Source organism: Parasteatoda tepidariorum, chromosome 4 (genome assembly GCF_043381705.1).
Source record: "Parasteatoda tepidariorum isolate YZ-2023 chromosome 4, CAS_Ptep_4.0, whole genome shotgun sequence".
Classification (NCBI taxonomy): domain Eukaryota; kingdom Metazoa; phylum Arthropoda; class Arachnida; order Araneae; family Theridiidae; genus Parasteatoda; species Parasteatoda tepidariorum.
Genome location: NC_092207.1, coordinates 533,983 through 548,236, shown reverse-complemented (window position 1 = coordinate 548,236; position 14,254 = coordinate 533,983). Strand labels below are relative to the sequence as shown.

At 31.8% G+C, this 14,254-nt stretch overlaps 1 protein-coding gene across 1 annotated transcript in view; it reads left to right on the top strand.

Moving 5' to 3' along the window:
* The window catches only part of LOC107450501 (orexin receptor type 2-like), a 30,685-nt gene extending 17,850 nt beyond the window's left edge, over window positions 1-12,835 (top strand). The window contains exons 2-6 of the mRNA XM_016066314.3: window positions 508-1,445; window positions 4,385-4,757; window positions 7,659-7,812; window positions 9,090-9,202; window positions 11,711-12,835. Of these exons, the coding sequence (XP_015921800.1) occupies window positions 1,059-1,445; window positions 4,385-4,757; window positions 7,659-7,812; window positions 9,090-9,202; window positions 11,711-11,850 (1,167 nt within the window). The 5' untranslated portion in view covers window positions 508-1,058 and the 3' untranslated portion in view covers window positions 11,851-12,835. The remainder of the gene's footprint in view (window positions 1-507; window positions 1,446-4,384; window positions 4,758-7,658; window positions 7,813-9,089; window positions 9,203-11,710) is intronic.
* The last annotated feature ends 1,419 nt before the right edge of the window (window positions 12,836-14,254 follow it).

Genomic DNA, 14,254 nt, shown 5'->3' with positions numbered 1-14,254 from the left:
TACCACTGTCTAATTTCAAATAAAAATCATGCAAGCATACAAGAAACTAATGCGGATGGGTGATGTTAAGATTAAAGCGGAAACTGTTCTGTTACATTAAACATGTCCATATACTATTACAACCATTTTACGTTATTTTCTATAATCCCTAACAATGTCATTTTCCTGGTTCTTCCATGAAGCTCTTCAATGGAATCGGAATATGCCTTTCAGTTTAGAGCATGATTTCGTACGTGTTTCTCAATAGTGATTTTTTACTTCTCTTATATTCCCCCCGAGGAACGGGTATTCAGCTAGTAAATAAATAAGTAAAATAAACGGAATAATAAAAAATGCCCTACTTTATTTGAAAAAGATTGTTTGGAGTGCCATTTTATAAATGTTTTTCTCATTTGTATACGGATTGTTTCGATTGACTCTAGAAATATTATATTTTGTATTGAAGAACAGTATAAATACATTCTAAAATGATAATTTATTCATGATTTATTCATTGTTTTTTTGCAGGTTTTTTTTCCGAATCTTGAAAGAAACGTTTCAATTCGAAATTGAAATCGGATGAATGAATTAGTTTGAGACAATGAATTAGTGCATGAGCGACGAAACGAAGAAAAATGCATTTCGAATGAAAGAAAAAAAATGATATTCCTTTGAAAACAACAATTTGATTGGTATAAATGTATTTTCATACTCAGAAAAGATCCATTGTTTATCTGACTATAGAACAAAATGGATTCGTTTAAATTATGTTGCATTTAACAACTACAATCTCTGTGCATTTATCTAAAAACAGTTTCAATTGCTCTAGTATCATCTACAAGATTCCTGGCTACTAAAAAATATGGCTGGTACCTGCTAGATTCGTCCAGCCGAAATTAAGAGCTGTATACACAATCATGAATCTCATCAGTACAGACGACGTACTCACAAAGGAACCATTCTTCATCTGGCAATAGTGCAAAATAAATTATGTTCCATGTTGCCATCTCGGCAAATGTACGTTTCTTTACATAGAAGTAATTTCCAACAATCTTGCTGATAACTATTGAACTGTCATCATGAATCTCATCCCCACGGAAGACATGGGTGAGAACTGGACCTATAGTAATTCGTCTTCTGGGCGCTGTACAAACGAGTACTGCGTGTCCGACGAAGATTACCTCTCGATGATCGAAGACTACATATTTCCCTCTTCCACCTACGAGTGGATTCTCATCTTCTTGCACATCACCGTCTTCTTGGTGGGACTGATAGGCAATGCCCTCGTCTCTGTCTCCGTCTACAGAAACCACAGCATGAGGACGGTCACCAACTACTTCATTGTCAATCTGGCAGTGGCCGATTTCCTGGTCATACTTATCTGCCTCCCCCCCACAGTCTTGTGGGATGTCACCAAGACGTGGTTCTTCGGAAGCATCACCTGCAAGCTTGTCCTCTATTTGCAGGCAAGAGTTTTCACTACAGATTCACATTGTACAGATTAAATTACACTCTTTAACTCCTTCCCTTAGCAAATTTTTTTTGAAGGAAAAAAAATATCAACATTATTTCATTAATAAATACAGGGAACTAAAGCAAAACACAATACGCAAGTTTTAAGTTGAAATTTTAATTTTGTTTATGCGTAAAATATATTTTGTTATGCGGATAATAAATATTTGCAATACCCGAGTTCACTCGGGATAATAAATATTTGCAATACCCGAGTTGACTCGGGATAATAAATATTTGCAATACCCGAGTTGACTCGGTATAATAAATATTTGCAATACCCGAGTTCACTCGGGATAATAAATATTTGCAATACCCGAGTTGACTCGGGATAATAAATATTTGCAATACCCGAGTTGACTCGGTATAATAAATATTTGCAATACCCGAGTTCACTCGGGATAATAAATATTTGCAATACCCGAGTTGACTCGGGATAATAAATATTTGCAATACCCGAGTTGACTCGGTATAATAAATATTTGCAATACCCGAGTTCACTCGGGATAATAAATATTTGCAATACCCGAGTTGACTCGGGATAATAAATATTTGCAATACCCGAGTTGACTCGGTATAATAAATATTTGCAATACCCGAGTTCACTCGGGATAATAAATATTTGCAATACCCGAGTTGACTCGGGATAATAAATATTTGCAATACCCGAGTTGACTCGGTATAATAAATATTTGCAATACCCGAGTTCACTCGGGATAATAAATATTTGCAATACCCGAGTTGACTCGGGATAATAAATATTTGCAATACCCGAGTTGACTCGGTATAATAAATATTTGCAATACCCGAGTTCACTCGGGATAATAAATATTTGCAATACCCGAGTTGACTCGGGATAATAAATATTTGCAATACCCGAGTTGACTCGGTATAATAAATATTTGCAATATCCGAGTTAACTCGGGATAATAAATATTTGCAATACCCGAGTTAACTCGGGATGATGAGGGAAGCGGTTAAAAGGGAAATGAGCTCCTAATTTTGGAACAACAGCAACGCTTCTGTGCATTAACATAAGTCAATTTATTTGTTATTATTTTTTTTTCGAAATTTACTGTAAGGCTCTTAAGTTGTTTTTTCTTTTGCACGGCAGTAAGAACAATGAGTAAGACACTCAATAAATTATTATTGTAGCTACTCTTTAGCATCCAGCATTATAATTTCTTGAAGAAAAGAAAAAATTTTAGCTGTAAGATATTATTTCATTAGCATTGGTCTGGGCTAAGCGAAATATTTGTATAATTTGAGACATGTGTGTCGCAAAAAATATCATAATATACCCGTCGGACTTGTTGTAAAAAAATATTTCCTGTTGTTAAAATACAGCTTCATAATTCTCTGAATTATATATTTAAAAATTATTTTTCTTTCCAATTTTTCCCTTATTTAATTTCAGATTTTTCAATGGTATTTTTTGATTGCATAAAAAGAAAAAATGCATGAATTTAACTACCACGTGCGAGATTTCTACAGTAGACACTATTAGAGTTTCATCACCAAAACTGAGGATGTGAGACCAGTAAAAGTTTCAAACAAAATTTTTTTTTAAATCGAAATGAGAAACAGACTCTAAATATTTTTTGATCTAAAGATCGGATTTAAGGAGCTATCTCAATAATTGAAGAAGCAACTTTCAAATTAAGTCCTAATCAAAGGCTATAGATAAATTATGAAATCAGAAGAAAACCTACAGTAAAAGCTAAATATAACCATAAATCCACTATGAGGACACATTTCATAGTCACCCTATTAACACCCTGATTAACCCGAGTGTGTGTTTATTATTATGTTAGCTCGAAGAATTTGTCAGTCTTGTTTTATCACGCTTTTACTCAATCGAAAGCAAATAAATAAATAAGAGAAAACATAATCTGCCGTGATTGGATGTTTGCCAAATTTTGTTTGGGAATTATGCTGTTGGATTGTGGGACTGCAAACGCGATTGTATATACGATGGTCATTGAATTTACACAGAAAACAAAAGAACAAACAAAAATGGCGTATCCCTTCACTGGCATTTAGAAAGTATCACTTTGTGTCAAAAATTATCCCGCGAAGACTAATATTTAACTTTTTTTTCATTGGCCGAGACAACTGTATAGTAAACTGATTATAAAATAAATGTTTTTTACGCATAAAAAGTTTTAAAACTTGTTAATATGTCTCGCTTTATTTCCTTGCATTTATTAGTGAAATAAATTTTTTTTTTATAAAAATATTATTAAAAAAACGATGTTAGATAATAACAGAAAAAGTCACCTAACCAATGCAAAATAATATCACGAAACAAATTTGAACGAAACACATGCATTAGTTTGTACAGAATCTAACCTTTTGTAATGCAGAGAAAAAAGCGACCTCTTGTAGGCACGAGAGAAGCTAGATTTTTCTGCTTTTCTAATGTTCTCTAATATTGTGTGAGGAGGTAGTTTTAATTTTTTGTTTGAGGTTTTTACTTGGTTCTTTGAAAAAAATACACTAAACTAATAGTATCTACTTAGCTTTAAAATCTCTCAGACCTATGAGTAAATACTGGAGATTTTTCCCAAATATCCCGGTAAAATGTTTTTTTTTTTTTAAATTTACCCAGAATGTATATTTCATTTTGTTTATCACCTACCGTTTTTCAGAAGTGAAAAAAAATAGTATGTAAAATCTCATCGTAAAATCCTCTTAAATAGTGTAAAATCCCATCGTCCATTATCGTTAAAACCTATAAAAAATGGCGATAAAACAATTTTTTTCGATATCCATTGAAAACTGTATAACAAAGACAATGTTTCCATTGTTGGTTAAAAGTAGTGTTGGGTCGAAAATGACATCCGGTACTTTACAAAAGTACCTCTGAACTATTATTATTGTATCTTTTCAGAATGTCTCTGTTGGTGTTTCGGTGTTAACGTTGACTTTTATATCTGTTGATCGGTGGTACGCCATATGCCATCCTCTTAGTTTCAAGAGCACGCCTTCGAGAGCTAAAAGTTCTATCTTTTTGATATGGTCCATCGCCATACTGATAGCTTTGCCAGAAGCCATCGTGTTGGACACCCGGAAGAAAACATTGCCAGTAGATATAGTCTACCTGACTGACTGCACCCATACCTGGAGTGAGAATAGTGTAAGGATCTACCAGCTCTTCCTTATACTCGTTCTCTACGTAGCGCCATTTTCATTAATGGCTTACACCTATTATCAGATAACAAGAGTTCTGTGGAACAAAAACATTCCTGGATCAGCACGAACATGTAAGTTTCTGTATTTTAGTTTCGATGCTGGAAATTATGTATCATAGATATGCATTCGCTTAGAGTTGTGCTTCTTTTTTTTTTTTTTTTGGTTTCTATGGTATGCACTATGAAGTGGGTTGTTATACTGTAGAAGACATAGCTATGGATAATTGACCGTGTAAAGCTAAACACGAAATTGGCCGTAAAACTTAAGGCTTACTATTTCCTTTAATTGTGATTTGATTTATTTGTTATCTTTGCTACAACTGACCGAAACTTTAAAGATTAAAAAAATTTCAAAAGACTAAGTGAAAGCTAGGATGACATTATTATGAATATAACTTGCAGAGTACTTTCAAGGTTTATTTTTAACCAATTGAAGCCTTTTATTTACCCTTGAAATTATTAAATAAATTTAAAAACAATTGAATAGTATCTTTTTATATACAAAGTAATAATATAATAAAATAGTATCTTTCTATATACAAAGAAAGCATATAGTTGCCAAATTTTGCTATCATTTATGAACATAAATACATTATTAGCAGATTATTTATTTTATTCATTTATATTTTTTGAAGATTAAAATACTTTCAAGACTAATTCGTAATCAAATTTAAAAAAAAAATTCTTTTTCACTGGGATACATTTTTTTGTGTGAAAAGTGTGGTAGTTGGTAGCAACGTAGAAAACTTTGCTTTGTTATCATTTAAAATTGATGCCTACTTTTTCTTCCATATTTTATTAGTATTAAATTCAAAATAATAAAATAGCCGATTATCTGGAGTTTAATAGTAAAAATTTCATTTGTTCCTCAATTTAGCAGTTTTACCTAATCTAGATGGGTAAAACAAAATGTAACATTTAAAAGCACTATTGGTGAGGAAAGAAACTTTTGAATGAATCTGTTACTAGATTTATTAATGAAGAAGGTTGCAAGTATATTCTAAAACTAAGATGCAAAATTTTTTTTTAAAAAAATAGATGAATATAAAAAAAAAAATTCTTAAAATACAAATTTCTTAAAAATATTTGCGTTTCTTAAAGTCACAGGCATAAATTATTTATTTGAAAAAAAAGATTCACAATGCAATCTCAATCGAATTAGATTTTGGCGATGTCATCTCAAAATGCTGTGTCACTTCAAACCATTCTATAATTTATTTATTAAAATAACAGAGTGATCATAGTTTGATCCCTTTTAGCGGTTAAACTACAATTAACCAAAATAACGGTAACCACCCCCTTATGGTAGTGTGATAAATCGGAAAAGGTATATTTCTTGTGCATGTTTTGGAAAAAACAAACACACTTTTCCACAGTTACAGTTAACTACTCTGCATATTTTGAGATATTGCCAAAGCATTTTACAGAATGAAAATTCGATCAACCCTTCAAAAGTTATAATGGTAATCTTTTCTGACTCTACAGTCCATGGGCATATTATTACACCACACTCTAAGTTTCTATGTGAAATTATATTTATCAGGTGATATTCTACAGCTATATCGTTTTTAATCGGAGGAAACCGATCTGCATATGTTTACGCTCCTATTTCAATGGGTTAACATTGTCATGCACATATATGGCAACGTTACTTTTAAAAAGTAACGAGTAAAAGTACAAGTATTTTTAAAAAAAGTAACGAGTGAAAAGTTCTTATTTTAAAAAGTAACGAGTAAAAAGTACAAGTAAAAGTACAAGTACTAAATCAAAAAAGTAACGATTTAAAAGTACATTTCTGGGAAATCGAAAATTTAAAGTAACCTAAAATTTTATTGAATAATATTCTTATGTTCTTTAATGTTTTTGCAAAATTGTTGTTATTTATTTAATTATTTTTAATTTTGAAAATTATGAATATTAATTTATTTTTAAATTTGGGAGAATATTATAATATAATTTTATAATATAATCGTATAATATAATTTTAAAATGAAATATACTTTTACTATCAAACTTTTTATGAATTTGCACGAAAAAGAAATTTTATCTATTGATTTTAATTTTTAGTTTATTATTTTTATTTATTTAAATTACCATTGTTTTAAAATTGTTTTACTCTTTAGAAACGCGTTTTAAAAGCACAAACATAAACAAAGCAAACAGATAGCTTTGTGATCTTTGAGCTAGTAAAAAATAATTGAATGTGCAGTATAAGTTGAAACAGAAGGTATTTAAACACGAAGTTAGCTGTGAATGCATATATATTGCGCATTAATTTTATAAATTAAAAAAACAAGCATTTTTTTTTAATTTAATTTTTTTCTTTTTTTCTTCTTTTTTTTTAGAAAGCTTACGGAATTTTAGAAAAAAGTAACGATTTTATTCGATATTTCCGTAACAAATACTTGTACTTCTTCCCTAAAAAAGTAACGAAAGTACAAGTAGAAGTACAAAATTTAAAAAGTAACGAAGTACAAGTAAAAGTACGTACTTTTTACTTGTACCGGCGGTACAAGTAACGAAAGTAAAAGTACTGCCATATATGGTCATGCAATACGTTAAAAATAAATACAAATAGGAAGTCTATAAAAAATCTCATGAATAAAAACCCCATTACATGTATGTTTGACTATAAACGCATTACATACAAACTCGTGCAAAACATGTCATTATTAAAACAGTACAGTGCGTCTAATAATTTGATCTCATTGTTATAATATACTAATATAATGCCTGATATAATAAATATTCTATATTTAATATAATATATCGTCTAATTTATTCTATCGTCGAATTTATATTATATATCGTCTAATTTAACCCATGGATAAAGGAACGTAAACAAGTGCAAGCAGTCTCGTAAAGAGAATAAAGCTGTATAGAATATCACCTGATAATTAATATTTGAAATAGAATCTTAGAGTACGTCTCATAATATGTCCAGGGAGTGTTCATATTAAATGTATTTCTTAGGTGGCAACAGCACATTTGTGGGTCGATCAGCCGTGAGGTCAACAACGTGTGAGAGCCAAATCAGATCGAGAAGAAAGGCTTCCAAAATGTTGATTGCTGTCGTCGTCATGTTCAGTCTCTGTTACTTTCCCGTGCATCTCATAAATCTTTTGAGGTATAAAGAATCTTTGTTAAATAGATACAATAATAGATACTTAAATAGATACTTGCACATAAAGCTGCGCGACTTCAGTGGGCTAGAAGTCACCGAACATGGGCAGTTGCTGACTGGCGGAATGTAATAAGGTCTGAAGAATCACGTTTTTGCATTTATTCAAAAGAAGCACGTCTGCAAGTGCAACGCAGACCAGATGAAGCATTTCATCCTGACTGTGTGCAAGCATAGGTTCAAGCCGGAGGTGGGTCTGTCATGACTTGGGGGTGTTTTTCTTATCATGGATTGGGTTCCTAACTGAGGGGGCGACTAACATGATCCAACATGTTTATTTGATAGTTCTGGACAATTAGGAGTTGCTTTTCAGTCACCCTCTTCATGTAAAGTGTGTCGTCGATATCCCTATTTTTCAAGATGACAACAGCAAAGTTCATGGGGCTGGAAGTATATGTGACTGGTTTTATGAACACTCAGACACTCAATTACATCTCGGCTGGCCAGCAAAATCACCTGACTTGAACCAACACCTCCTAGAAAAGAGTAGGCCTCTGCACGGGTTACCATAAATATCTTTTAGTAGTCCAAACGTAATGACATATTTCGAATTTTCAACCACTGCGCAGCTTAGTACCCCGAACGTAATGAGATCTTTCTTATTTTTCATCAACTGCGCAGTTAACTTCGTCACATCGGACTACTAATTTGATCCGTGCTGAGGCCTTCCTTATTCTAGGAGGTGTTGCTTGAACCCCATTGAAAATTTGTGCGACATGCTGGAACTACGGGTAAAACGCCAAAATCAGCATTCTCACAATTCGGTGAATTTGAGAGATCAAATCCTCAACGAGGGGCTTAAACTGGATTCGATGTACTTGCAAAACCTTGTGGGCTCACTACCTAACCGAATCCAGGCGGTCATCAAATCTAAAGGCGGTGTTACACGTTATTAAATGATCTTTTTCATGATTTCTCTAAGGGTAACTAATTTTTTGTCCTGTGAGCTTATATATATCGGGGTTATTTTTAATGACATTTTTAGAGGTTTTTATGCGGTTAAATTTGAGGGATTAGAAATTTCAATTTGCCACCTCAATGGACCAACGCATTGTTAAAATCGATCGTGGATTCGATTCCGTAATAGCAAAATCTCCTTACATTAAAGTTCTATACACAACATGAGTGAAGTCAAAAAATAAAAATATTTAAAATAAAATGTCTTCATAGGAGACTGTTTTTAAATGTTTATCGTACGTGCTACAGACTGTTGTCATTTCTAGGTATACAGTTGGTTTACCTCAGACTCCAGCCACAACTGTTGTGTCTCTTCTATCCCATTGGCTGTGTTACGCAAACAGCGCCATTAATCCAATCATATACAATATCATGAATGGTAATTATTATTCTTTTTCTCTAAAACTTTTTTACTTTATAAATAGCCGACCTGATATTTTTGGGTTTATGACTACTCATGTTCAACTCCACAGCCTTGTCATTTCGAACCCAATCCAGAAGACAAGGAAACTCCTGGATCAAGTAGTCGGAGAAATTTGTCTTCGTGGAGGACTTTCTGAGGGAACTAACCAGCATTTGCGTAACCTAGTGAAGAATACCACGAAAACCTTTAATAGTTAGCCTGACGGCAAAGGAACTCATCCATCATCCGTCTAACAATGAGGATATTTTACGTTTGCAGTGTGGTCGGTTCGAGCCGGGTTCAAAATTCGAATCGACCTGGGACCGAACCCGGGTCACCCCATTGGGAGGGGTCTATCTCCTGAGCCACCAGGGCTCTTCACGTGCATTTATAGCTCCCAACCATGGTGAAATTTTTTACAAAGGGAAAAATTCATATATTTCTAGTGATTAATTTGCGCATTCCTACGAGACCTGTAGCATCTTTACGGAACAATTTCTTCAATTTTCTTATAAGCCATTAGATTTAGTACGCATTCTATGTTTGAAGAGAAATAAGCTTCAAAAGTCTATAATCTGTAAATCATATCTAAAAGTTGCAACGATTAGCTTTGTTTTTGGGTTTTCGTATCAGGTATTCAAAATTCGGTATGTGACCTGCGCTGCAAAGTTTCAGCTCTATTTCATTAATGGAAAAATATGCCAATGAAAAAGAAATCACTGACATTGGTTTAAAGAAAAAATAACTGAGAAAACAATTGTAGGATGCTGAATGTTTGCCCTTTTCTCCAGAGGCGAGCATCTTGAATTGATTAGGGGGGAGGGGTTAAAAAAGATAAACTTGAACATAACTATCAAGAAAAGTGAACTCTTGTTTAGTATGTATTTTTTACAGTGGCTTGGGATAACAGGCTTTATGGGATTCCGTAACATCTGTTACAAAAGGTGGACAGGAAAAATCTAATAGGCCTACGTATTTAAATACGGACATAATTAGGGTGGCCTATTGTTTTATAAGTTGGGGGTTGGGCCCCAAAAGGAAGTGTGAGTCCTGAATTTAATGAGAAAGAGTTAAAAGGAAGAAAAACAAATATATAACTTTCTAGACTAGTGAGGTATTGCAATATCTATAAATGAAACCTTTATAACTTCTAAACTATTAGGTCTATCATTCAATTTAGCGTAATCGAGCTTCGATATCATTCAATTGATGGTATGTATTAAATATCGTACCCTTTTGCTCCTATCGTTTTTTGTTTGATGTAATTTTATTAAATGTAAATACCTCTTTTGTGTAGATAGGTATTGTAAATAAATTTTACTTTCACATACTTCATGCTTTGTTTTTTTTAAATTTTACTTGATTTTGGCGTTATTTAATTATGATAATAAAAAAAGTAAGAGACGATACTTTCTTAAATAGAAATTTCTTCTCTCTTTTATACCTCTCAGTCACTTCAAGATAGTGGCTAAAGCTCATCTCTATTGGGCTCAAACCGAACCTCGCAAGGCTATTTCTGACTAATTGGAGCACTCCCATTTCATTTGAGGTTGAATCAAAATTTTAATTTCTTTTAAAACAGCTTCTTTATGCGGGATAACAATGCAAGTTTGAATCTTTTCTACAAGCCGAGAATATGTGTCCACGTAAAATGTATCTTCAGTAGGCGGAGCAACTAGAGTTTTGTGCCTCATCTCTGACACGAACTTTCACCCAAAAACTTTGAACTAACGAACTGGGCTCTAACTTTCATCCATTTTACGGCATTCATAAAATTGCATTGCATTTTGCGTCCACTTGCATCGCGCACAAAATCAAAATGTAAAAAAAAAAGCCTCGGATAACCTTTAGATTTTTTAAACTTTTAATTTAGTGAAAAATACAAAGAAAACAGTGAAAAATAATAATGTGATATCTTTATAATTTGATTACAATTATAAAAAGTATATTAAATTAAAAGTTGTGTTCGCCTCATTAAGATCACTGGTCACCCATGGGTCAAAATGCTTTTTCTTTCTGGATTAACATTTCAAATCGTGGGTCGCAAAAACTGTCATCAATTGATGTTAGTCGTCGGGTTGATCCTGGTCTATGTACGTGTTTCAAGACATACTTTTCCTCCTTCAGCATTCATATTTATATTGAAATCACCGTCAAGAGCCAGTCATTATACTTTAAATTATTATTATGATGTATAAATACATTAAGAATGCCTGCGAGTGAAAAGAAAAAGAGCAACGGTCACCATAGCAACGCATTGTTTACTATTACTCTCGAACACAGTGTGTGAAAGCCATCCAATCCAAAGCAAGACCCATTTGGCCAATGGGTAAAAAGGAAATAAAAATAGCGTTTTTTCGTGTAGAATAATTTAATTGCCTTTTTTCTTTGTGTGACAGACATTGATTGGTATCTAGTTTTTATTTCATTTCATTACAAACCTTTCATCTTATTTGTTTTTTTTTAATGTAATTTTCTTCCCAGGTAAGTTCCGGCAAGAGTTCAAGAACACTTTCACCTGTCAATGCTGGAAGAAGAATAGTCGAGCCTCCTACTTTTGTAAATACACCAGCACAGTTTCACACAGTGACAAAAGAATTCATGAACTAGCAAACTTTTCATAACATCTTGTATTTGCATTCAAATTACAAAAACCTCTTCAGGACCCTTCTTCTAAAACGGACCTTCTCCAACTCTAGCTGCCCTAGATCACACGGACTCCATAAGGTACTCTTGTATTACGTCTCGTATTAGGATGTATACTTACATTTTAATACGTATACTGTCAGAGTATGCAGAAAGTATGGTCCTGAAGGGATTAAAAACAAAATATCTATCTGATGAATATCAGTTTCTGCTATATATTTAATTTAAATATACCGAACATTTCGAATAAGATAAGTTCTCAAATGTTTGCTAACAATAAATAAAGTAGAAAGGAACAAAAACGATTATTTTCTTATTTTTCTTTTGGGAAAAATTAACCCAGAGGACAAATATTTATGTTTTGAGAAAAACTATAACCTTTATTTCATTAACTTCTGAAAAATAAATGCAAAAACTAAATTTGAACTTTTCTGAATGATATTTGAATATTTAACTTTTAAATAGGCTAATCATGCATTCAATGTTGTATCTGAAAAAGATCTATTATACCGAGGCCACCATTTCTATAGGAAATACTCGATATTTTTTTATTTTATTGCTGGCTTTTATCTTTACGGTTTAAGACTTGACGGTTTTGGTTATTTTGAGCTTTATTTTTCAGAATCTGTTTTTTTTTTCTCTTTTTGAACATTAAAAAAAACATTTTTAGTGGAGAAACTAACAATGTTATTGAGAAGAATTAAACGGGAACCCATATTTAGAATCTGCGACATTCGAATGTCCGTGCTCTTTCAATGGGACTGAAAATCTCAATTTTCAAGAAATGTCCAAGTTTTAAACAATATTATAAAAATTCCAAGTCTGTTCGAACTATCTTTCTCTCATTTATGATGTGTATTAAATTAATATCTTTTCATGTACAAATATTTATCTTTGTATTTAAAGCCTATCTAGTGTATTTCAGTGCTTTATCGTCTGTATTAAATTTGATGTCGCACCCAGCGTCTGTGTATTTCAGTATTTTCATTTTGTGTTCTAAGTAAACTGGGTTAGATGTATACTATAAGAACTACGAATGTTTTGTTTAAGAACAAAAACAAAACAAAAATACAGTACATGGCCAAATTATTGGACGCACTCTAAGATTTTATTAAAACCTCAATTCATTTTATTAAATCCTAATTATCAGGTGATAATTAAGATTTCTGATTTTAATTATCTTTGATTTGATTAGAATATAATCTCTTAATTATCTCTTAAAATTACCTTTTAATTATCTTTGATTTTATTAAAATCCTAATTATCAGGTGATAATTAAGATTTCTGATCTTAATTATCTCTGATTTGATTAGAATATAATCTCTTAATTATCTCTTAAAATTACCTTTTAATTATCTCTGATTTTATTAAAATCTTAATTATCAGGTGATAATTAAGATTTCGGATTTTAATTATCTCTGATTTGATTAGAATATAATCTCTTAATTATCTCTTAAAATTGCCTTTTAATCATCTCTGATTTTATTAAAATCTTAATTATCAGGTGATACTATACAACTTTACTATTTTCAAGCGGCTGAAACCAGTTTGTACTCGTTTACATTCGTGTATCAATTGATTACCATTACGCTAAAAATAAATACAAATAGGAAGTATGTAAAAAATATCTTGAATAAAAACCCATTTTAATATAAACCGTTTAAATATAAAAGTGTTGCCTATAAACTCGTGCAAAACACGTCATTATTAAAAAAAACTACAGTGCTTCTAATAATACTAATATAATGCGTGATATAATTCTATATTTATATAATATATCGTCTAATTTATTCAATTGACAAATGTATATTAAATATCGCCTGATTTAAATAATTTATACGCAATCGTAAACAGGGGTGAACTGGTTTCAGCCACGTAAAAATAATAATGCTGTATAGTATCACCCATATATGGCAGTACTTTTACTTTCGTTACTTGTTCCGCCGGTACAAGTAAAAAGTACGTACTTTTACTTGTACTTCGCTACTTTTTAAATTTAGTACTTTTACTTGCACTTTCGTTACTTTTTTGGGGAAAAAGTACAAGTATTTGTAACGGAAATGTCGAATGAAATCGCTACTTTTTTCTAAAACTCATTGGTAAGCTTTCTAAAAATAAAAAAATGCTTTCGAAATGCAATTATTTTGCAAAATGAATAAAAATATTAATTAGCAAGTTATTTTCATTCATTTTCGAGTTTTATGCATTTGTTTAATAAATTTTAAATAAAAAATGCTGGATTTTGTTTTCACGTTTTTCAATTTTCTTTTTGAACTCACTAATAATACATTTTTGTCTTAATACATTTTTTACTAAATACATTTTTACCCAGTACATTTTTTACTAAAATTATGTCTATGCCCGACCTTGTCAAACAACGCC